At 33.9% G+C, this 26,462-nt stretch overlaps 3 protein-coding genes across 3 annotated transcripts in view; 1 reads left to right on the top strand and 2 right to left on the bottom strand.

Annotated features, from left to right (window-relative positions):
* Positions 1-24,681, bottom strand: part of LOC129803226 (xaa-Pro dipeptidase) — a 70,766-nt gene extending 46,085 nt beyond the window's left edge. The window contains exon 1 of the mRNA XM_055849672.1: positions 24,526-24,681. The gene's annotated coding sequence lies outside the window, so the exon portion shown is untranslated. The remainder of the gene's footprint in view (positions 1-24,525) is intronic.
* Positions 1,331-1,711, bottom strand: LOC129800293 (GSK-3-binding protein FRAT2-like). The gene has a single exon (XM_055844572.1). It carries the CDS (start codon positions 1,709-1,711, stop codon positions 1,331-1,333), a length of 381 nt encoding a protein of 126 aa, XP_055700547.1.
* On the top strand, positions 23,918-24,532 carry LOC129803288 (bolA-like protein 3). The gene is made up of 2 exons (XM_055849738.1): positions 23,918-24,048; positions 24,157-24,532. Exons 1-2 carry the CDS (start codon positions 24,007-24,009, stop codon positions 24,436-24,438), a joined length of 324 nt encoding a protein of 107 aa, XP_055705713.1. The 5' UTR covers positions 23,918-24,006; the 3' UTR covers positions 24,439-24,532.
* Positions 24,682-26,462: the final 1,781 nt, after the last annotated feature.

Below are 26,462 nucleotides of genomic sequence, written 5' to 3'. Positions count from 1 at the left end.
GTTTACAAAACAATGTTTGCCTCCAGTGCGCTGACGTCACGCGATGAGTAAATGACTGTCATGATGCACAGAAACATAGTAAAATTTGCTAATGCTCGGAGGATTTCAACATTTTGTTGACTTTCTGTTGATTCACATTTGCATGATAGTTGAATTGAGTTAAAAGCCAGGGTGCCATCTTGAATCGTTTTTTTTTTTTGACATTTCCCCTTTGACAAGAGTAAAAGAGAGGGAGGAGATGACAGTGAAACAAAAGCTAACAATAGTAAACATGACTCCTCAACTAAGAATCATCTCTGACGCGCCATTTCCTTTTCCAATGATTGCATCATCATTTTGTGTCATTTGACTTGGAATATCTTACAACAGACAGCACGGACTTAAGTTATAGGTTTTGTTTTTGTTCTCTTTCTCTCCCCCAAAAAGAAAACATACAAATATTATATTAACTAACTTTCAAATCGCACCTTATTATTGCTGCTGCAAACTCCCATCTGGGTTGTATTGAGCCTCTCTTCATCCAGCAGACACAAACATCATTCCCACCCACCAGGAATGCCATCCCAAGCACAATCGATATCCCCATCTCCAGGATACTGCTGTAGGTGCTAAAGGGGGATTACAGGAAAAGCACACGTTTCTCTTGTTTTCAACTTTCCATGTCGGCCATTTTGATTTTACCACACTCACACCACTTCACAATGTTTTCCCCATCGTACCACTTGTTTTTTTTCTCTCTCAACCAAATCATCATGTTTACTTGTTTTTCTCGACATTTGTTTTTTTTCTCCAGTACCCCATTTCCGATGACCGCCATATTACTATCTCAAAATTTTTCATACTGTTCCTGGTATTGAGGCTCAATAGTCCAAAAATTTTGAAGTACACGAACACTCATCTTTTGTGAAGTCGAAGTTGTGAAGAGTTGTTTACCAAATTGATCTTTCTCTTCCGACACTTCTGTCTTTATAGCTGGGAGGTTTCTCGGTCTTCGATATACGAGACCACCATTTGGAGCATAATGTTTTGGATACGTCTTTCATTATTTAAGTTTATAGTAGTTTGGTGGGATGTATTCAATCTAAGCATCATTTAAAGTTGAGATGGGGAGCCTTAAATAGTCAACAGCACTCTCAGTGATTCTGGGCAATCAAAATTGGTTACAGAGTCCAAAAAGACACTTAACACACACGTTTTTTTTTTTTTAAATAACACACATCAAACGCCAACCAGCATCCAGTGACATGATAGATCCAAAGAGGTGGGGTGAAGTGTGAGATGTGAGTGGTTATCCATCTCACGCACAATCCAACAGTGTGTCCTTTTTCTTTTATATTTCAAGGTGACACATCCTTAATAGAGGTGATCTGGATTCATCGTCACTTTCGTAGAAGTATCGTTGCTTGGGCGAGAGATTCAGTTGAAGACGCCTAACGGCCTCCTTGACCAGGTTGTTACTCTTAATGAGGGCCTGCAGCAATTCATAAGGGTCATCGATACTGGCAGGATCGACATCTTTCTTTCCCGTGGAATGATGATGGTGCTTCTCTGTACATCCATCGCTCCATGATCGACATGGGATGTGATAGGGTGATGGTCTTGAGCTGCGATTTGGATGATGGGACGGTCGGGCCTTCAGTCGAAGATTCTCCTTTATTTCATGCACTAATTCTTCAACAGCCAACACATCATTTGCCTGCTTGCTGGGCATTTTCAATATCTTCTCGTCCCCTATATTTCCCTCGCAACTCAAGCTTGAGGGTATATTATTGGAATTTTTCGTGCCCAGTTTTCTGGTCTTAACACCAAATATTGTTGTTTACTATCACAATTTTGTTTTTCTTTTTCTTTTCAGTAAGAGCGTCTCCTAGTCCATCCAACACTGTATACGGTTCTACCTGAGTGTTTATACGTTCACCGTCGGTGTTTCTACAACAGTGGTATATTTTCACCTCGTTTGAGAGTAAAATGGGATAGTATACACCTATAAATCTCCACTGAAGATAATGTTGTATAAATAACAAAAGAATTTATTCATCCAATGGCGCAAGCACTATATAAGCTGCCCTTATAGTGATATCCAACGTTTTATTCTTTCTATTTCACTTCAACTTGCTGCTTTTCAATATGATTGTTTGTCTTTCTCACACTCAAATTTCGAGGAGTTTGTTACCCGAAAAATTCGTCAAGTTATTTATAAACTCGTATATATCTGTTACAAGTTTCTGACTCTTTTCCACTACCTTTGGGGAGCCTATGTCTGTCTCTTTTGCTTTTCAAACGAGAAACACGCGCACTTATACCACTTCACAATGTTGGTCGATTTACGCCAAAAGCAAAAACAATTCTCTCAATCACTAACTACCACACCCATGAATCATGTAGATATATTGTGGTAAAATGGTATCGGTCGGTCTTTGATCCGGAAATAAACAGCTATAAATGCACAAGTGTTGGAAAATTTTCTCCACTTCTTCTTCTTTTTAAACTTATTTACTGCTATACTGAATTGAACTTTTCGGGGTGTGGAATTTTGATATCGAATTTATATCTCAAGTTAATTTTGAGCCAAGAATACACCACAGTATTTGCTCACAGTGATAGCAAATTCTCTTTTTGTTTTTGTTGTTGTTGTAACAGCGGAGCCGATTCTGGTTGAGGTCCACCCGTCACAAGATCTTCTAACCGACTGAACCAACTACACAACATCAAATGCCAAGCACTCAAGTCCCATTTCCCCTCCAAAAACACAAACACACGCATACATAGATTTCTCCAAAATGGCCGAGCCTATATGAATGGATCGGTGAATGTGTAGTTGTTGTATTAAATTTCCCTCACAGGGTTGCCAGATTTGCAAGAAAGCTCCATAAGGGTGGATTTTGGAGTCTCTATCAACTAGAAAAACTCCATTTATCTAACAATTGTATATACCTAATGCCTTATACATAAGTATATATGCATTCAATGGACGTAAGTTTGCAACAAAACAAAATATCCCAACAACTGACTTGTCCTTTGTTATGTAAACAAGAGATGATGTTGTGGGAATTTTCACGCAGCGGTGGTAACCCCAAATTCTGGGGCTTTCGACCTAATACATCTAGAGCATTCACGTAATTCGATGCCCTCAATGTGAATCAGAATGGTATTGGTGGGTTCTTTTTTACTTTAAGTGAAGGAGACTGCGGTAGATGACGTGGTGTTGTTATTGTTTTGATAAAACACACACAATTCCAACTGCCATATACCTCCATAAATAAAAACAACACATACAACCATTCAAAACACCCATTTTCTCACACGCTATTTCATATACATGCCTTTTTTTCACAACAATATGAGAAATATTTCTAGAACATTGAAGAATGGGGATTCTCATGATAAAAAAAACTGAGGAGACAAGTGTCAAGAAATACAAGATGCTTTTCTCAAATATTGAATAATGTGAGAATTTTTTTTTACCACAATGCAGATAAAATGCGAAATTTCATGTCTGGTTTGCATCATCACAAAATGTGCTTGGGCGTAAGAAGAAACAAAAAAAAACGGACAAAATTGTGTCTCACCCAACATGGCAATTGGCCAAATTGGAACTCGAAACACTACAAGTCAATGAGTTCGACAAAGAGAAATCACGAGGCAAGTAATCGGGGCTATGACGGCATTGCTTCTATAATGCACGCAATACATGGGTATAGTACGCTACATTATTTACAATTTCTTGGATCAATTCTTTTTTTTTGTATTTGAAAGCCAGTCACTTTTTTCCCATCAAACCATAGTTGAGACAAACAAGACACCGCATGAGTCATTTGGTATTATTCCAAATACGGATAGCAGTCAAATCTAGTATTAAGAACTCTTGGCATTAAAGAAAGCGGAAGTCGATATTTCATCATAAAATAGCCTTTTACCCATTCTTCAACTATACAGTGTCCACCCTTAAGTCCATTCCTCAAACCTCAAAACAATTATACGCATCAAAAACATCTCTATCGGGATCTGTATCAGGAACCTAGGATCAGACATGCCAAGCATCAAAGAAATTCGCAATGGTTTCAAGATGCGTCTTTTTAATTCAATATGGCTCCCACTTATGCTTTATGGCCCCCCGAGTTGTGTGTTAGTTTAATGTATTCTCTTATATATGAAAAATATTCAAGGTTACACACACACAGCATTTACGCATGTCTGATTAATATTTTGGTCCTCACACACAAACACTCCGTAAGAAGAAAAAAAAAAACAGACAACATTCGGGTCAGACTGAAGATGGGAGAAAGAAAAAGATGTTTCAGAGGAAGTGTTCTCAGACAAAAAAAAACATGGATGAGAAGGTTGTGAAGAGACAAAAGGCTTCCAAGAGGCGACTTTGGTCTGAGAATGGTTTCTGGGAAGTTACGAAGGAGGTTTACCAAAGGTCCCTCGCTTTCTAAACCTACGCCAATTGCCAAGTCACGAGATCTATATGTCTCTTTCGCAACTAACTGAGATAAAGGTGTGAATTCTTTATCAATATTGAGCTTTAAAATCGACAACGTAATTCTTTATCATACGACACATGTTCCCTTGTCTATATTAAATTTTAGAAATAGAACAAATACGGCGAATTAGGGGAATGTAGGCATGGTTCGTACAGAGTGAACCTTCAAACGATGCGAATTTTCTCATTGTTTGCAAAGAGCTGACCTACCATTTCTCATCACGTTTCAAGAGCTTAATAATGATCTAAATTTACATTTTATGAAGGTACACTCTGTGCGAACCATGACAACATTCCCCTAATCACTTTTCGTCACTTTAAGAAAAAGGAGTGACAAAATATTCCAGCTGAATACTAAATTCGGGAAAAGTGCTTATGTTTCGTATGACACGAATCGTTTGAACCGATTTATAAGTCACTCAGAACATTGTCCAAAATACTTTAGGCGTAATACAATTGAACATCGAATTTACAATTAGTTATTGATTATCAACCAGTTTTTTACCGGTTCATAACCAATTGAAATTACCTCAAGCTTGTCAGGAATTCCAAGACCTTTCCAACGAGCCCAAAAATGATATCATTCGGATGAGAAATACGCTTTCTAGAGCCTTTTTAACCTTTGACCTGGAAAAAACCGTTTTTAGAAATGATTTAACGGCATTTTCGTATAAGAACGAAATGTTCACCGGACGATCCAAGCTAAACGGTCGATATGTATTTCTCTTACCTTAACACCATTAAATTTTGTCAAGAAATGTTTAATAATCAGTTGAAATAAGTTGAAACTTTTTAAGTAGTCCAAGATCATTCTAATGGTCTCTATACATTAGAGTAATTTATGTCCATATTTGACATTATTGAATAAATCTTGACAGTTTCTCAATACAAGCTTAAGCAATTTGCTTCAATATGTCAAATATTTACAAGTGAACAAAAACATCACGCTGCCTCGCCGAAGTCACTACAGTTAAGAGTGAGACTAAGCGTTTCGGTCTCAGAAAAGTTAACAGACAATTTGAATAAACCTTTTCTCGAATGAAGGAGAAATGGAGCTCTATATATAATTGATAAAATTCGTTAGAAACAATGATTAGGAGAGACTGGGGCAAAAAGTCACAAAACGGATATTTTATTTTTTTACAAGCTACTCGAGTGCTTCAAAAATTTCTAATAAGCGCAGTTTTATAGGAAATTTACCGCTCTACAACTTTGTGTAAGTAATTTTTCTTTATTTCAGAGGTGTGCAAGAACCGTTGAAACCGAATAAACGTCAAAATAAGTTTGTTCCTTGTAGCGTTATGAGCATTGACGTACATGTTGCATTTGACGTTTATTCGGTTTCAACGGTTCTTGCACGCCTCTGCTTTATTTTTTCAGGAAATACGTTTATCGAGCCAATTTCTAAAAGGTAATTTTGTGAATATTCTCAAAAATGCTGGGGCATATAGTACCAGACATTAGGTATTATCATATTTTGATTCGCTTCATTACGGGCTTCCGTAAATTTGAAAAAATACCTAGAGGACATATTTTTATGGAAAATTTATTCATCTACACTTTTGTTAAACACCGTTTCCTTTGCGAGAAAAGTGAGAAAACGAGAAAAGCACTTTTCAAGCTGTTTTAGAAAAAAACACACAAAAGACTGCAAATCGTTTGACCAATGCAAACAACAACCGGCGAGACATGATAATGACGTTTCTTTTCGCCGTGAGACATCAGAAATTGCTTCGCACTTTTGTTACTTTTTGCTCTATACCTTTTGTTACTTTTTACCCCAAGTGGACATTTTTAATAAAAGGATTTCTGAAGAAAACAACTTTTGTGAAATTCTAAAATAGATAGCGGATTCATATTCAAAGAATCCAAATTATTTAGAAAATATTCACCAGTGCATCAAATTTGGAAAATAAGTAGGTAATAATTGTTATCTTCTGCAAGGAAAATATTTCAAAAATAGGGCTAAAAATTTCGATATTTTTTATTTTCTAAATTCATTGTTGGAATTCTAAGAAACTTACGACGTTGAAGAAGGTCTATGGAGAAAAACTTGAGCCGCTACCTTTCTTACCTTGGAATATATTGAATTTTGAATTTTTCGATTCTTGACTTTTTGCCCCAGTCTCCCCTATCGACATACTTGTCTTTACTCTTCATTAAAACAAAATGATGGAAGTGAAACAAGAATATTATGATGTAAAATTTTTGGAATTCAGGACAAACCAATTCAAAGGTTGGACAATTCCCTTAGAAATTGATAAAAATTAATCAAATGATCTTAAAAGTACTCTAGAATTGCATAATTACTGAATTATTTCAATTCAGATTATCTAAGTACGAATCCATAACCAATTTAGTCAAAGTTGCAGTTAAGTCGGTTATTGGCGAAAAGCGGTAAGTCGACACTAATAAGTTGCTTCAATACAAACTTGCTGATCTATATCAGGCAATTAACTTGCTGAGGTGTTCCAATTTCCCAATTTCCCTTCCGTAACCACAGATCTATCATATCACGTTTTTTCACCAACTGCCACCCACTCGCCTCCAGATAATCTCATCCCCTTTTATATTTGTCGTCAGTCGACTAATCAAATTGTCAGCATTGCGTAAGATGAGAAAAACCATGGCATTTGCAGAGAAGCAACATAAAGGGTAGAGTAATACTTGTGATTGTTGTACATGTTGTACAACATAGCAAAGTTGCCTTCAATAGTAGAAACACATTATATAATTCGTGGTGAATTTTGCTGCTCGATCGAACCCATAAGTCTTTCTAAATAATTTCAGCAAATATAAGTGGAAAAATTCATTACAATGCTATTAGCGTTTCAATGCAACAAACAAAACGGTTGAATAACGCAGCGCGCCTTTTTTCGCGTTCTTTCAAAATAAATATATATAATATAATATATACATATACATATATACAAAAACAAGACTCTAGCCACGTCATTTAAAAACCCAAACAAAATATCAAAATATATCGTGCTATCCTACTTGTGAGCACTAACTACAAATGTATCTGTCTCATGAGAATTGCTGTCAATTTTCTTGGAAATGCACCACATTCCTTTCCCACAAAAGCAGAAGTTTTATCGTGCACATGAAACATTGTAGTTAGGTTCTCGTTTGCACAAGTGAGAGAGAACATATTGCTTATATCCACTCCTATAACAAATTCATCATTCCAATGCATGTATCATCTCTGTCTCTGTTGCACACTCTTTTCAAAATGCACTATTGTATGTTGTATGCATTTGATGGGACTGTGCAATTTCACAATCGAACCTCGAGAGGGTATTTGTAATTCTGAATGCTGTGAATCAATGTGGCTTAAAATATGGTATCTAATAAAGTCTTTAGACTAGAGGTTTAAACACGTTCCTCAATATAAATCATATCTAGACAACAAGAAGGTGAATGAACTTAAAAATTCTAAAAGGATTTTTAACAATTTTTAGACTTGCTTTAACATCCCAAAAGTGTATACATATCGGGATTGAGACCAATATTATCATTTGACGGATTTTTGGTATTGAAAGTGTTATCCAACAGGTTATCAACTACTATTGGAACCGGTGAACGTCGGGGAAAAGGGGGTCAGCTTAGAAAGTTCTAGATTCTTTCCATGGGAAGATGGGAAGAATCTAGAATTTTCTAAGCTGACACCCTTTTCCCTGACGTTCACCGGTTCCAGTAGTAGGATTTTTGGTATTTCTCCAAACAATGCTAGGGGGAACTGAAGCAGTAGTAAACACGGAATAGTTATAAACACTACGATATTTTTAATTAAATATTTATTTTGAGTGGACAAGACTTATATGAATTTATATTTAGTGTAGGGATCCTTGTTCCCTGAACAAATAGTCGATATAAGTCTAAGAATATCAGTGTTTACAACTACCCCGTGCTTACTACTGCCCCAGTTTCTTCTACTGGCGACATTGTTTGAAAAGTAATTTTTGATGAAAGGTGCTTCCGGTGTGTTGAGGCTTTAGGTACAATTTGGAGTAGGACTGTTGAGCTTAGAAGAGTCTTCGTCCGGACGGACTTTCTCCTTCCAACTCTTTTAGGTTCAACAGTCCTACTACAAACTTTCTCAAAAAAAAAAGAAAACACTTGCATATGTAAAAAGCCCTGTTGGTAATCCTCAAAACCGGATATGATTTTTGAATGGATTCTTTCTTGGTCAGATCATATAATTTACGTATCCTGTAAAGACTCGACTTCACTCTATGTACATACGGGTTCTGATCAAAATCTCGAAAGTCAAATTCACTAATTGATAAGTATGTCATAGCTGCTCCTGCTATTGTATTCGTGTTTGCTGGAGGCAAACGTTTTCAGTATTATGGGAAATTATTTCACACATTATCTTTCGTATGATATCAATCCTTTCAGGATTTTGGATTTCGGGATTTTTGTTGGCATCGGTATACACATTACCTTCAAACTATTATTAGACTGTCTTTAGACTTCATGTTAAGCCATATGACTTAATTTTACCGGGGATTTATTGGGTTACAGGCTAAAGGTTTACATTCTTACTGCTGAAACTCCATAGAGAGCGCAGTATATAATGCTTAAATTTTCGATTCCTTACTCCTCCATGGGGTCGTTAGATTGGTTAGGTTAGTAGAATTTTGGGGAATCAGTGGCGCAATAGGCAAGACCGTTGGCTCTTGGGCGGATCGATTCCCTGGCTCGACTTACTGTTGTGAGTTCGAGTCCCGCCCGGTGCAAAGATCTGAATGTCTAATTTAGACAATTTTCATATGTTAATAACGTAATATAATGCACCGCCTACGCCCAACAATTCCGGGAGCATAGAAGAAGCATCCACAATACGGGGAAGGCGCTCCTGGGCGAGTCTACAAACGGACTAGCAGGTTCTTCTAACACGGGATATGGACATTGTAAAAATGATTACCTTTGTAATGAATATATCTCGATACGATTAATAATAATAGTAGAATTTTGATAATCTAAAGTTTCGAGTTGGAGATTGAGACTTGTGACCTTCGGAGGACCCTCCTCCATAAGTCGACCGTGGGACTGTTAACATGTTAAAAGCCCCTCATTTTCCCACCATGTTTTTTGGGATTATTCGAAAACTCATCGTGCAATTTTTTTTCTTTTTAAGATCAGTTTTAGAGGTTGTCCAAGCGGACATTACGTCCACATACGAAAATCCCAATGAATCTTTCCTGATAACGGTTTTTCAAGGCCAAAGGTTAAAAAAGCTCTAGAAAACGCATTTCTAAACCGAATGGTATTTAGGATCGTTGGAAAGGTCTTGGAATTTCCAAAAAAAAAACTGAATAAGTTCCAATGAGTTCTGTACTGGTAATGAATCGGTTCATAACCGATAACAATTTTTTATCCGAAATTCAATATATTATTTCTAAGCTATTTTGGGTGATCTTATGAGTGATTCAATCTTTTCAATTAATCGGTTGTAAACAGGAGAACGGCAAATGATACGAAAGTACTTTTGAAGTATAGGCAAATTTTGAAGTATAGCGTTTAAATCATGGGGTCGAACATTCCGAACAGCTGAGACGCTTTGCCACTTCTTTTTCAAGAGATTCACAATTTCTAAATAGAAAGTAAGATCACAAAATTATACGAATTCAAATGTTCTTCAAGAATCACACCCGTTATAGTATATCGAAGTTAAATCATGTAAAAAAAACCTCAGGTTTGACATAACTTTAAAGCGCTGTGATCACAATTCAACAGGAAAGGATATAAGAGGTCCATTAAATTATTGTCTTTGTTTATATTTTCTTGAAATTCTTTAAAATCTATCTGTAACTATACGTATTGTGAGAATTGAAATTCTAAAACTTAGTTTAGGTATGAGAAGGTTTCCAGATCGTCTTTAGATAAATAGATGGAGATAATTTATTTCATCGACAATGTCTTAATAGTGCGTTACAATAGGATATTTGTGAGATGTTTGAGACTTTGCGTCCACCGCCGTCTTTACGTTGGTGCCCAACCTCCAGACCAAACGGTGGAAAAGCTCTTTCGTAGGTTGTATATGCCATGGTAAATTATTCAACAAATGTATGTTAAAAAACACCTTGTAACAAAATCTTTTCACATAAAATCGTAAAAAAAAGAAACAAGAAAAACACTGATCTGTCCAACTTGCGCGACTTAACTTTAGTCCACCTACTTGACCTACTTGACTATACTTAACTTTAGTCCACCTATATCAGTTTAGTGATAAACTAGCATACAGTTTATAATTATTTTTCAATAAATTTGTTTAAAGTTTAAAAAGGAGCATTAAAAACAGTCAGTAAAAATTGAAAATGTACTGTAAAAAATTCATATTTGTTAGCAAGAGGTACTTCAGATCCGAATTCCGTTTATGCCCCATTTCTATGGAAAAAAAGGCTCTTGTAATTCTCAGATATAAGAATAAGAAATTGTTGTTCGTAAGCTGTTTTTAATTTTAGCACTTAAGGATAGTTTTCAGCGATCGGAAATCGTAGATAGAATTAGTGAAGACGAAAGTGCTAGAATAATAATTTTTAACATTTTTAAGTATTATCTAAAGTTTCATTAAAATTATACTGAGGTTCAGCTCTAAGATGACTTAAAGTACTTAAGGATTACACCTAAATTGAAACAATTATTACACTTTAAAAACATTATTGTTTTTCAGACTAGTCTCTTCTTTCTGAATTTTTTTTCCAATTTAAAGACCCAAAAAAGATTTAACACTAATATGTACTTGAGCGGCTCGTTACAATTTATGACTTGTATAACGAACTTTTGCTTAGACCGACCATTTAAACAACTATTATACTTGAAGCTCATAAAATTCCGAGGATGGATTTCTAACGAAGGCAATCTGCATCAGGTCAAAATGGTGCCTAATTGTTTACCTCGGTATTTCTCAAACATGTCTGAGTGTCTACGAGAGCATAATGTACATAAATATATATATTTGAGGTGCTATATAATCAAAGAAAAACCACTAACATTAGTAAAGATGTCGAAGAGAGTGTTATATGGCAAAATGCAAGCGGCGAACAAAAAAGGTGACTTTTGCATGGGAAAATGTGCAGAAGTCAATTAATTATTTCTGAACAAACATGGCGATTAAAACAGAAAACGGGAACAGACCAGATAAAATAATAAAAAAAAGATATCAATTTTGAGTATGAGACGAATGAGAAACTGGGCAAATAAAACTTTGTGACACATTTCTTGCATTTTGTCGCAATATAGGATGACGCACATCCCTCAACACTACGCCCCAAACTCCTCTAGACATTTAAATCACAAAAATGTCAACATTCAACTCGTATTATATTGCAAAATATCGCGCAAACTTTTCCATTATTACCTCTTACTCGTGGTATTTCTTGGGCTTGGGATGGTTCCTTCCAAAGGTGGGGGGGGTCATTTAATAAAAATTGAACGGTTTCTCAACACTTTACCACTTACGAGATGTTTTTCTTTCTGGTCACAGAAGAAAAAAATAATAATAAGAAACCAGCGTCGTGAGACACGAGGTTCCTCAGAATTTAATTTCTGGGGCTTTGAACTTTTGCGAGCCACAAAAGAACGCCAAGTCAAACACAAAACACCAAAATATTTATGAACGTTCACTGGCAAAAATGCTTAAGAAAACGGGATAATTGTGAACTTTTTTCTTCACACATTAAATTCATTTTGTCATGTTTTTTTTTTTCTTTTTGTCTTAATTAAATAATTAATACACCTGTAATTCCGTTTTGATGTGAAAAGTCATCACTAAATATTACAAACTGTACACAAGGAAAAAATTCTTGCTTTCGCGTGTAAGACACAAAAAGACGTTTCTAGTACAAACCGTTCATTGAACTAGGTGCATATATTTTTTTTTTGGTTCGTTTATAAAATTGCAAATGATTGTTATTTTATCTATTTTGTCGACTTCGAGACTATCTTGAAAAAATCAGAAGACGCAAAATATACAAATAGAGGAGAAAAATGCCATTTTCCACAAACATTTGCATATAACAAACATTCTATGAAGGCATACACCGTGTTGTTAATAGAAAATATCCGTTGTAACATTTCTTGCAAAGTAAACAATATATTTATATAATTGAATTCCTACCTACATGATTTTCATTGGCAAATATTGATAAAAATGCTTGGTTTCACTGAAAGTTTGCACTAAAAATTGCTATACCATTGTTTACGGTTGGATTTGGATTAAAATTTGAATAGCCGGATGTTTGTTAATCTGATATTCGGCACCCTAAGCTTCCGAGAGAAATATTATGATAAAGCGTCGTGTCGAAATTTTTTTTATTAAAATTATGTAATCGTACTAATGACAAAAAATTAATAAATATTTTAGATCTCTAGTTAGTTTAACGTATCGGTCGAATCGCGTTTACTGCTTGGATAAAATTGTTTAACCTGTAAATTATTCCAGAATCATCTGGTCAAACAGGACCTGTGGACAATACGAAAACTTTGTGGGCGCATGGAACAGACATCCCCATGTCCCCATCAGAATGTGAAGTTTCTGTTCAATCCATGAAATAGGTAGTCCTTCTCGACATAATTGAGAAACAATACCTATAAGGCATTATTGATTAAAATTTTGTTTAACGCTTTAAGTATTTAAGTTTCCATAGTCAAAAAATTGTTTTTGTTCTTGGAACACCGGTGTTCCGCTCATCCTGAAAAGATTTTATAAGTCTTTGAAAGATTTTAAGCTTTAAGTAAGCAGGGACCACAAAATTCACATATTTTATGAGTTTAAAATGGTTTTCTTGAAGCATAGGGGAGACTGGGGCAAAAAGTCACAAAACGAAAAATTTAAAATTCAATATCTTGCAAGGTAAAAAAGATAGCGGTTCAAATTTTTTTCTATAGATAGCCTCCATAGACCTTCTTCAATGTCGTAAGTTTCGTAGAATTCAAACAAGGAATTTAGAATATAAAAAATATCGAAATTTTTAGCCCTATTTTTGAAATATTTTCCTTTCAGAAGATAACAATTATTACCTACTTATTTTCCAAAATTGATGCACTAGTGAATATTTTCTAAATAATTTGGATTTTTTGAATACGACTCCGCTATCTATTTTAGAATTTCACAAAAGTTGTTTTCTCCAGAAATCCTTTTATTAAAAATGGCCACTTGGGGTAAAAAGTAACAAAAGGTATGGAGAAAAATTAACAAAAAAGCGAAGCAATTTCTGATGTCTATGACGAAAAGAAACGTCATTATCATGTCTCGCCGCGTGTTGTTTGCATTGGTCAAACGATTTGCAGTATTTTGTGTGTTTTTTCTAAAATAGCTTGAAAAGCGCTTTTCTCGTTTTCTCACTTTTCTCGCAGAGAAAACGGTGTTTTACAAAGGTGTAGATGAATAAATATTCTATGAAAATATGTCCTTTAGGTATTTTTTCAAATTTACGGAAGCCCGTAATGAAGCGAATCAAAATATGATAATACCTAATGTCTGGTACTATTTGCCCCAGCATTTTTGAAAATAATCACAAAATGACCTTTTAGAAATTTGGCTCGATAAACGTATTTTCTTACAAAATAGAAGAAAGTTACTTGCACAAAGTTGTAGAGCGGAAAATTTCCTATAAAACTGCGCTAATTAGAAATTTTTGAAGCGCTCGAGTAGCTCGTAAAAAAATAAAATATCCGTTTTGTGACTTTTTGCCCCAGTCTCCCCTAGTGTTTTCTTTTAAAGAAAGATATTCAATGCTGTGTTGGGCTTAATTTTGCAAATCAGAATATTAGCCTATAGTAGTGTGTATGTCTATATGCGTGTTACGGTTAAATACGTTACGGATGCATCTATCACATATGAGACTAAAAATCCATCGCAGAATCTTCCTGTATATCACGGCTAAGAATTAGCATTTTCTTTGTTTCGTGCTGAAAAGATCAGTCAATCCCGAGAGACTGTCCAGGAGCACCTATTTAGTTCCAATAAGTCCTAAATATACGGAGGTTCCTTTCTCACTCCTACTTTTTGCTAAGGATCCACGTATTAAGTTTCATGTCTCATGAAATGCATTACAAATTAGTGTGGAATATGCCTTACAATTTGTCAGACATGATAAAGAGTTGTGGATTGACCACTTTTAGCGTAATAAATAGTACCACAATCATGCTTACAAGGAAGATTTATGCCCAATGCTCAATAATTTTTGTTTTGTAAACATTTTTTTGACATTTCAATGAGAATGAGTGAGATCTAGATCTAGTCATCTCACTCACTCTCATAGGAAATTTTGAAAACATATTTACAAACAAAAGTTATTGTGCGTTGGGCATTATGCCTAACGCACAATAACTTTTGTTTGTAAATATCTTTGCGAAATTTGCTGAGAGTGAGCGAGATGACTAGATCTATGTTTCATTCACTCCCACTGAAATGTCAAAAACGTGTTTACAAAACATTGTAAATATGTTTTTGACATTACAATTAGAGTGAATGAAAAAGAGATCTGCTAATCTCTTTTTTCTTCTAGGGAATGCTGAAAACATATTTACAAACAAAAGTAATTGTGCACTGGGTATTATGACCAGCGTACAATAGTTTTTGTTTGTAAACATGTTTTCAAAATTTCCCATGAAAATGAGCGAGATGACTAGATCTAGATCTCACTCACTCTCATTGAAATGTCAAAAACATGTTTACAAAACAAAAGTTATTGTGTGTTGGGCATTATTCTCACCGCACAATAAGTTTTGTTTGTAAACATGTTTTTAAAACTTTCTATAAGAGAAAGCGAGATGACTAGATCTCCATTTCATTCACTCTCATAGGAAATTTTGAAAAATGTTTACAAACAAAAGTAATTGTGCACTGGGTATTATTGTGTAATTACTTCTCTACACACTAGAGAAATGTATGTCCATATTGAAGTAAGTTGCTTACCCTTTGTGTAGAAAAAATGTCAAACAAATATGAATATAATTTTCTCTAGTGTGTAGGGGCCATAAGTGAGTGAAATTTCGTTATAGTTGTCTCGCTCACATTCATGGGCAGTTTCCAAAACATATTTACAAAACAAAATCTAGACTGTGTTGTCCATTCTACTGTATTTATTCCATGCAATTCACTCTGAAATTACTGAGATCAAATGGCAGAATATAAAATGAACTTTATAGCAGTTTGCTGAAATTTCCACGTTTCACAATTCGTCAGTTAAATCAGCATTTGTCGTAACTTCCTTTTGACAACTTTTCAGGAGAGGAAATTTTCAGTTGAATATTATTTTTCTTAAAAATGAGCCCCGAATGCGATACTTTTGAGTCAAAATAATAAAAGTGGCACTAATAAACTGTAAGTTGACTCGAGAAAATCTTTATAAAATTATTTAAAAGCTGCAATATTGAGAAATATGTTAGAAGAAACACAATAATATTTTATCGTAACTTCCATCGTTTATAAAGCCGTAACTTCCAATGTATGGAGATTCTGGAAGTTACGACAATTTTCAAAAATGCATTATATCAATTTGAATTATTATAGTGATAATAAGCGCCATTATTTGACTAAATTAGTCAATAATACTGTTATACCTGTCCCTAAAAGGTTTTATTTCATAAGTTTTATTGAATAAATTTTGTGCGCCACGTCGCTTGTTTTGTTTTGAATTAATAACAGATGGGTAGGGATTTTTTCTCACTTTTTTCTCGCAAATATTGAATTAAAATGATTTCATGTTACACTATTCGCACTGTCTTTCGATATTTGGAAGAGTTTATAAACGTTTTATTGAGAAATATTGCAATTTTGCTGCAAATTACAAGCCACGCAAGTAAGCAAAAGAAGTTACGGCAAATGCTGATTATTGAAAATGTTGTATGGAAATTTGTCGTAACTTCCCCAAAAATGGAAGTTACGACAAATTCTGATAAATTTTTCTTAATTAAGGGCACTTACGATAATTTTCATTTAAAATAATTTTTATTGGGCTTATAAAAGTTTCTTTTTCACAAGTGCGTTTAATAAACAAAATTTCGCTGATTCCAAATATGTATATATCTCAAAATCGCAAAAATTAAGTTACGATAAATGCAGATTTAACTGACGAATTATTGTTTCGCTATCAAAAATATTTTACACAAAAACGTTTCTGTTTAAACATAGTCGTTTTTTTCGGCGCGTGTTAAAAGTTTATATGAGATTCTTACAAAGAAAATAAATAATTTATTCTAAGAACCGAAAATCTTTCACAATGTCGCAATTGATTGTTATTGAGTTCAACAACAAAAACAACGGATGAAATCATCAACTGAAAATACATCGAAAATCAAACAAAAGTTTCTCACACGGTAATTTGAAAGGAAAACATTTTCACTCTGGAGTGAAAATCTCAAGTGTGTGTAAATTAAATGGCATAATTCACAGACACAACAATCATGATTCTCAATGATGAACAAAAAGTGCCAGTAAAATTGTGTCAAGTGTGTGGTCAAGAAAACAAGGCAAAATCAATTATTCACCAATTAATTGCACGATTCTAAGCTCATTATAGAATCCATCTCATCAAGCTTTTATATGTAGAATATATGTATATAGTTAGCGATGGAAAGGCATCGAGAATGAGAGCATAGGGGAAATGTTTTCCATTAATAATCCCACCATCTCACGTTTTCTCACACGATTCCTTCAACATTGTTGCTCTCGCCCCCTTCTTTTGTTTATCCAATCTCTTAGCAATTCATTCTTGCCATTTTACTTTATTTTTGCTAAGATGGAGCTTCAAGAGTTTGCTGACTGATTTGTGTGAATGAAAGTCATCATATTTGATACATTGTTGCTCTGTCTCACCATCATACTTTGACGGCCATTTACCGTCATTTTGCCATGTTTTGTTCAAAAGTATGGATGGGGCAAAACATAAAAGACAACAAAAAAAAATCAACACAAGCAACTCATACAAAATCAAACATCCAGTTTCTCAGATAGCAACACAAAACTGCTACATATATTGAGAACTTGAATACATGGTTTAAGTAACACAAAGAAATGCAGAAATAAAACAAAGCTCCAGTCAAGAAGATTGAAAACGTGGAATAACTTTTTGTTTTGCTAACTTTCAACTTAGTTGACATCAAGATGTATCCAGAATTAGAAAAAGAATAATTACTGGACAATGTTTACGAAAGAATGCAGAAATTTCCTACAACCTCAAGAATGATCATTTTGACGGGGTTATTTCATTCTAAATATTCTAAGTGAAATGAGATAGATTGCAGACAGTGACTAGAGACCCTAGTGACCAATAGATGAAACTTAGCACTTAAACCAGGCATGAGCTCGTTGAAACTCGCGTAACATCGGAGCAAGCAATACGAATCACATGGTTTGAATGACACTTGATCGAGATAAAACAACAGACTTTTCAAAATATTCGTAAATAAATAAAGCGTGCTAGCTTTGTGGAATATTCGAACACACGGGTATTCCACACGGGAAAGAGAAATTCATAAATTATGGTGCTGTTCCAATGAAAAAAGAAAATGCCCTTTTCAGCATTTCACTGTTCGCATGTGCTTCTGCATTATCGACCTTTTCTTGTGTTGGTTCTTGTCTTGACTGCTTTCTACAGTCTTCGTCGTGTTCTAAAACCATCGAACTAATCTAAAGGTTTAGGATACTTGTTGCTTACACTTAATAGATTTGCAGAAAACTAATTTCAAATTAGTTAAAAAGTCCACATTTCTGCATGCTTGGATTTTTACCTTGATTTTCGGGAATTAAAAATATTCGAAACGTCTGGCCGTTAATAATGTATGAGAAGTTGAAATACGTATTCATTAAACTTTGATGGACGTAATTCTTGACAAAAAGTTATGGAAAGAAAGTAGAAATTGTGATTCCAGGAGGGGAATTCTGTAACGCTCCAGCAATGCCATATGACAAATTGGGTTCGAATCTTAGGAGAGCTATTTCGAAAATGGGATTCTGTAGCCGTGACATTGTCAGAAGTCACATATTTGAGATTTCTGGCAATTCAAATGACAATGAATTTTGATAAACAAATCAACCAAGACGTACCGTATTTCCATAAAATCATCAAGTAAAGGGATTTCATTAAAAATACAATGAATTGCATTATCGAACTCATATGATATGACGAAAAAAAGCTCGATTGATATTGTCAGGTTTCGAACTCACGTCTGACAATGCCACGAAAATTACAGAATTCCCCTACAGGAAGACCTTTGGGCCGGTAAAATGTTGTTGAGCATCAATCGCTGCTTTGCGTGTTGCCAGAGGAGGAAACTGGAAGCTTTCTTATAAAAAAAGGCTCAAGTGTTGAACATTTGTTTTTCATTGCCATAAATTTTATAAATAATATAAATGCTGTAAATTATATAATAAAATAAAAGTTGGATAAGCGCAATTATGTGAACAATCCATGGAGTTTCTTGGCGGGAACGATTTTCGAAAGATTCGAGATCCCCTTGCTATTAAAACTGACATTTGAACAAAAGTACGAGAGGTCTATACTTTCTCTTTTGCAAACAAATTCGTCAAGAGGAGTGAAAAGTACCAGAAGAATAATTAAGAAATAAGGGTTTTCGGTTTTTCAGATCCTGTGTGAGCTCGTTAGGACCCCTACTTTTGTTTCTAAATATTTCAGTGCTATCTTTCATGCGGCTGATAGTGGAGGCTCCTTCGAGATCCATTCAATTTCTTCATGCGTTTAAGGTTAATTTAATAAACTACGCATTTTAGAGAAACAATAAAAGCTTCCACTTGAAAATTGCCATAACATGGCTCCAAATTGCCATAGGGTAAATTAAGCTAATTCAAAACCTGCTCTAAATGGAAATTTTTCGCTACTCCAAATGGAAACGTCATTGTTTTCACGATAAATACAGTAATAAATTATTATATTTATATATATTTTGTACCAGAGTTTCATTATTTGGTTAATTTTGTTCCCAATAAAGCGAAAATCATTTCATATTCACAAATTTTATTTTGTTAATTTCTCAGAAAAATTAAAAATGTACCTTTTCACCATCGAATTTTTCATCGATCGACCATGTTTTCTAATGAAAAACATAACATGTTGTTTGTTTAACATTTATGTCATATTTAAGAAGTTTTCAAATTATATCTAACGGCGTTATCACACTTGCACATTAAAATTTTAATGTGATTCACATTAATTGTCGCTTGTGAGCGTCCAAATATGTTATTTGTGTTTTTGAGTCACTTAATATTTGGGGTTTTTCTACTTATTGATAAAGAAGTAGACCTGGCCTGCAAAAATAAGTTTAAATTTACCTAAAGCTCAAATATTTTTCACATTAAAAAATTAAAGAGAAAATTGCAATAATTTTTCGCATTAATGCTATAAATCAATTTATATCAAATTTTGCGGGCTAACTCTACCTTTTTATCAACAAATAGGTCAAATTTTGAATATAAAATGATTCAAACACACAAATTACACATTTGGACTCTCACCAGCGACATTAATTGTGAATCATATTAAAATTTTAATGTGCAAGTGTGATAACACAGTAAAGAATTTTCACTAAACATTATCATTCTAGAAGAGTCATGGAGCAAATTTATGTAATTCTCTTCAGAAAAAATATGAACTTAATGTGTTGAATCTTCTGTCAAAGTTAAAGCGTCTGGAAATGGTTTTGAATTAGGACATTTACCCTAACACTTTCAATAGTTTGATGGACCTAAACATTTTGGTCATTTGTTAAGCCTTATAACAGACATTAATAATACAGCATTATAAGTTTTTATTATTAAGGTCTGTCATTATTACGTTCTATTCTGCGTAAAACGCTACCTAATACCCAAGGCGCGAAGCACCACCATAAAGCCTTATGTACACGTACAGTAAACTCTATCTCAATCGGGCATATGGGGCAAAATGTCATTCAAATTCTCGAGAGATTCAGGCGTCAAAGGCATTGTAAATTCTACAAAAAGTGATCAATTATAAATAATTACGATAAAACAAGCTTCAAAATCAAACGTGAAAATTGTCAACAACATTTTTCACCCGATTGAAAAAGAGCCGATTGAGCGAGAGTCTACTGTACCTTCAATCGGACGGATCTTGTCAATCAACCAACTGTCCACGCCACGTCTGATATTTCGCACAATTCACCTCTTTTCACCAATACATAAGAGTGTTAGGAGGTGTTTACAGAAAACACCGGGTTTGTTGGTAAATATAGACAGATTGGTGTATTGGTATGTTTGCATTCACGAGCTATCGTGTGTGAAGATATTAAAAATATGTTGCAATTGTTCTCATTTTTTTTTATCTTAACATACAATTATATTTTTGTCCACTCCAACTGCGTTTTTGTAACACCATAAATACTCTACAATATTTAGTTTCTTCACGCAATGAGATGTGTTTATTTTGGTTGCAGAAACCTTGTTGAGCTACAACAAAATGGATGTCTTTACCTAAAGCACCATAGAATTAACATTTAAAGAACATTAAATTGTCTTTTTGATAGTCTTGCAACGATATTTTTTTAAATTTAGACGTGTATAGTTCTTCAGTCCCAAAGAAAAAAAAATGGCTTCTCGTCTTGATGATCACGTGATTATCGAGATAGTGGAGACTGGGGAGGTTTGGGACAGGGGTAGTGTGGGACAAGGCGGTTTTTTCAATTAATTTTTGAAATAAATGGGATTTAAACATTACTGTATCGTAGGCAATACTAAGATGTATCTTGACTAAAAGAATGGATATTCTCAGTTTTATTGTTTTAATTCTATGAACATTTTTTTTAAAAATTGATAAAAATCGTATATTTTGACGTCTCAGTTTTCCTCTTTGTATTTTATAGGTACATTCAATTTAGATTTGAGTTCGAAAATGTAAGATTGGAACGTGTAAATATTATGTTTGATAAAGAAATGGCATGACACCTTAAAAAGGAAAATTCAAAAGCAGTGAACTAGTCGAGAACGTTTAAACCAGTAAAATCCTAATCTATAGAAATTTTGGCAAATGGAAAACAGAAATTATTTTGTTTTCCTAGAGGAATCTAGGACAAAATGTGTCAAGTCGAAAAATTCAAAATACGATATCATTTCTAATGAAAAAGAATAACTTATACTCTAAATTAATATAATAGACTTCAGGAAAATTTCTAAGTGCTCCAAGCTTTAAAGAATTCAAGCAAGGAATATGGCAAACAAATTTAAATTAAAATTAGCAGTCCTATTTTTTTTTAATATTATATTACTGCTCGAACTCCACAAAAAAAGCAGTAAATATAGTATTAATTTGCTCCAGCCTGATGAAGGTTTGAGGACTGAGCCGAAAGCTCTGGAGATAGTTGACGTGTTTCCCTGTGTGATTGTTATTTTCCCGACGACTACAGAATTTCCTACTTTTGGCAGTATAGTAGACTATCGCTAATTCGGATCTTCTAAGATCAGTCTACTTTTTAATTCAGGCAGTAGTTAAATTCGAATGAAGTTTTCGAATGCTTAACTTTGCCATGGTTCGCCTTGATTATGATTGAAATTGTGGTATTTCAAAAAGTTTGACGCCCGAATTTTTCTCTAATTCGGGTACCATTTCGGTCTCAAATGCCCGAATTTGAGAGAGTATACTGTAATCGTCAATTTTTTCACCTCCTAAAATTTCTTATCTTCTTTTCGTCTCTACCAAAATACTGTTGGATCACTCATAATAAAGGTTTTTTGATGTCAAAGTTTCAAAATAAAAAATTAAATAAATAAACGATAGAAAGGCTCTAAAGAGTGCATTTCTCAACCAAATAAGGTCATGTTTAGTTTCATTGGAAAGATTTTGGAATTTCCGACAAAACTAAATCGGTTACAATCGGTTATGAACCAATCTGCAAATTAACTACTAATCTCACGATATTTTAGGTGATCTGTAGGGGAATTCTGTAATTGTCGTGGCATTGTCACGCGTGAGTTCGAAACCTGACAATGCCATTCGAGCTTTTTTTGTCATATCATATGAGTTCGAAAATGCAATTCACTGATTTTTTAATGAAATGCCCTTACTTTATGATATTATAAAAATTCAGTACGTATTGAGTGATTTGTTTAACAATATTCATTGTCATTTTAATTGCCAGAAATCTCAAATATATGACTTCTGACAATGCAACGTGAGCTGAAATGGCAATGTCACGGATACAGAATCGCATTTTCGAAAAAGCTCTCCGAAGATTCGAACCCAATTTGTCATATGGCATTGCCAGAGCGTTACAGAATTTCCCTCCTGGAGTGATTTATAAATCGATTGTGAACCGGTACACAATAAATAAGTCACTTGTTCGAGCAGTTTGCAGTTTGCATAGCATGGGATGCTTTGCCACCCATTTCTCCAGGAAATATAAATTTTATCTAAGATATTTTCAAATTTCATCCATCAATGAGTGCTCCCAGGACCCCCAGAACCAGAATTATATGAATATTCTGAATACAAATTTGTTGTGCATTTTCAGATTTTCAGAATTGATCCCCCAAAAATTATTTTATCAAGAATGAAGACTTGCCTCCAGTACACCTTTTCCACTTTTTTTTTTAACAGCAATGAGGCTTATCTTGTCAAAAACAACTTATGAAATACTTTTAACCCTTTAAGGACGATTGGGTCACCGGTGACCCAAAAATGAAATTTTTCCTACGGCCTTCTAAAGCTACGTTTTGCACAAAAAAGTCAGAAAAAGTGATTTTTTCTGACCCCCGATTTTAAACCTTCTCGTCCTTAAAGGGTTAAAGCACATTTTTTGTTTTTGTTAAGATGGTTAAAATCAGGGGCATGCCATTTCCTGTTTCCCATATGTTTTTAGCGCGCCGAAAAAATTTTTGGGTTTATTAGCTGTGTTCTGTCAGTGTAGAATGAATTAGCAAATAATAGTAATACAAAATAAAAGCCAATTCAATAACGAAGAGGCAACCGAAAACCCCAAATTGGCAACCTACGTAGTTTTGGAGATATCTCGTGAAATGTGTACGAAAACAGGGAAAAATTTACACTAAAATCGGTCGCATTTTTCAGAGGGTTAAAATGATTGAAATAGAGGGAAATGGTCTGTTGTCTGTGATAAAGCTGTAGAAGACTAAATTGCCTATAAAAATACCTGAGTGTAATGCGTTTGAATTTTCAATGAACCACCCTGTAAGGCATTCGAACTCGAAGCTTTTAAAGATTTCGAAAGCTTTTCTGTGTACTTTATCTTCTGACTTGATATTTTCTCGTTTAGATTTTTTTCTTTAAATATTTTTGATTTAAAATGACTCCTTTTTGTGCATTAAATTAGCGTACAGAGCGTACAAAGCATGTAAAATGCAAGAAAGAATAGAAAATAAGAGTAATGTTCGAAAAAATCTTTTGGCGCGCAATCGATATTTAGCAGATTCTAAAAGCTCATGAAGCTTTCAATCGCAGCTCTTTACACATAACCTCAATCCGGCAACCTTCTTGTTGTGTAATTCCTGAGGCACAAAACAATAGTTATCAGTGAAAATGAAGAGAATTTTCCACAGAAATACCCAGAGATACACATCAGTAAGTATTCCGTTGATTGATACAAAAGAATCATTGCGAATTTCAACTCAAAAGGAATCACAGAGTCAAGAGATACTCCATATTAGAAAATTGTCTTTTTTCAAACAGCTCCTATCTCGAATGTGGTCAGGAAACAGTGGGCAGAGTGCACCAAAGTACACAGAGGAAGACCTCAAGCGATATCTCACAGAAAGGTTTCCAAAAGCAGAAGAGATTGGCGTGGCAGACATTTCCGGAGGCTGTGGAGCGATGTTTGAGATTTTTGTGAAATCTCAGGAATTCAAGGGACTTTCTACAGTTAAACAACATCGACTGATAACTGAATCTCTCAAGGAACAAATTAAGGATATGCATGGACTGAGAATCCATACAGAAATTCCAGCAAAATGAATTTACGTGGGAAATTTCTCACCATATTTCACACACTTATTTGTACAAAATGTAAGTTTGTTAGGATAAATTTTAATATAAACTTACCGGAACTTCAAAAGAATCTTTTAGTGGCACAATTAGAAAGAACTATGTGGGTTTTTAGAGGATATTTTCAATGATAAAATTTCACAAAAGCACTAAAAAATGCAACTGTCACTGGGGTTTTGTATGGAAAACTACATGAGCTTGACGCTGTTTCCCGGCAGAGGCGCTGTGAGCTGTATGAGGAAATGTGCTTTTGAATTTGAATTTGACCCTTGCCCTTTGATGCCTTTGATGAATCTTGAACTTGAAAGTGAACTAGACTCGGAACAAGCATTTCTAAAAAGTTTATTTTTCAAAAATATTAATTATTTTATATAGTTAGGATTTATTTTGTATTTGTTCGAAAAATTTGGAGCTAGAAAATCTTTTCTGTTACTAAACAGAACGTCTGCATTTTTTTTTATAAAAAATCTTTTAAGGATTATTAAGAAGAGGATATTGCATTAAATTGCAATATTCCTCAGGAAGTATATTTTCCTATAAAATGTTAAACGCAAATATTTAATTCAGCTTACATAAGCCTGAAGCCACATCCTGTCCTATTAATATGTTTATTTATTTATTTTAAGAATGTTTATTTTCTGTTTTAATCACAATTTATAATTACTATGTGCTCATAAACTATTTAAGAAGAGCAAAAGAACTATTTACATGTGGTATAAATATTCTTGCTTAATAAAGTAATATTTTTGTCTGAAAAAAGTAATTTTATTAATAAAATTGAAAAATTGAAATGTCATGAGGAATATTCCATTTTGGTCTGCGAATAAGTCTTCAAATTTGAGACAAAGTCTTAACCCTCTAAGGTCGAAGGGGTCAAAATTGTTGGTCCGGAAAAATTACTTTTTCTGATTTCCTAAAGCAAAATATAGCTTTAGAATGCCGTAGGATTTTTTTTTTGAGACAGAAGATTGAAGTTAAAAATTTTAATTTTCAATCTTCAATTGTTTTTAAACTGATTTCCTTATACTACAATAAAGAATTTTTAATTTTAATGTAAAAATTCTTAGAGCTTTTAAGATAAAACTCTGCAAGTCTTCGTAAACTTTACCTTTCGCATCTATAAATTTGAAAATATTTAAGAGATCGTGTAACAAAACGTCATTAGAATTTATTTTAAAATTGTAAATATTTAAAATAGAGTAAAGTGAGGTAATTTGGAACCATTTACAATTTGGGACGTTTGAGATTTTCTCATTGTTTCAGATGAACAAAGAGAAAACAAAGACCGCGAAATTGAAGAAAAAGACGTTTAAGAACAAACGGAAGAGCTTTTCTTCCTTTTGAATATTTTAAACAGTGAAAAAATCTCAAATGTCCCAAATTGTAAATGGTTCCAAATTTCCTCATTTTACCCTAGACAAGAAATATTTAAAATAAATTTTTTAGGCTTCAATTTTTTTCATTTACGAATTGACAGGGACATTTTTCGAAATTCCAACAGAACTGTTGCAATCACTTTAGGAGCAATCATTGCAATCATCATAAAAACCAATGACGCATTATAACTATGATAATTTCCATAATTTTCAGTAAAAATGTCCCTGAAACTAGCTTTGAAATTAAAGTAAAAGTACCTTATCAACCTTTCTTATTACTTTTCCAAGCTTGGTAAGTTCAATTACCGAAATATTGCTTTAACTCCTTCCAGTCTGTAAGATATCGGGTGACTCAATTTCACGATTTTTTGATAAAAAAATATATTTCTTAGGAATTATTCAAGCTCATGCAAACAATATCCTAGATTTGAGCATTCTTATAGCCTGTTATCATCCACAAGGATCAGATCTTTATCGATTCTAAACGGTTCTAAACGATTCGAAAATATTGTTTACCGCAGAATATTCCTAATTTCCTTCGATACTCATAGTCCCAAAAGATATTAAGAAAAAGAGTCAAGGGGTTGCGTAGGTTACAAACATTGTGAAACAGTATTA

Source organism: Phlebotomus papatasi, chromosome 2 (genome assembly GCF_024763615.1).
Source record: "Phlebotomus papatasi isolate M1 chromosome 2, Ppap_2.1, whole genome shotgun sequence".
NCBI lineage: Eukaryota > Metazoa > Arthropoda > Insecta > Diptera > Psychodidae > Phlebotomus > Phlebotomus papatasi.
This window is presented reverse-complemented; position numbering and strand designations above follow the sequence as displayed.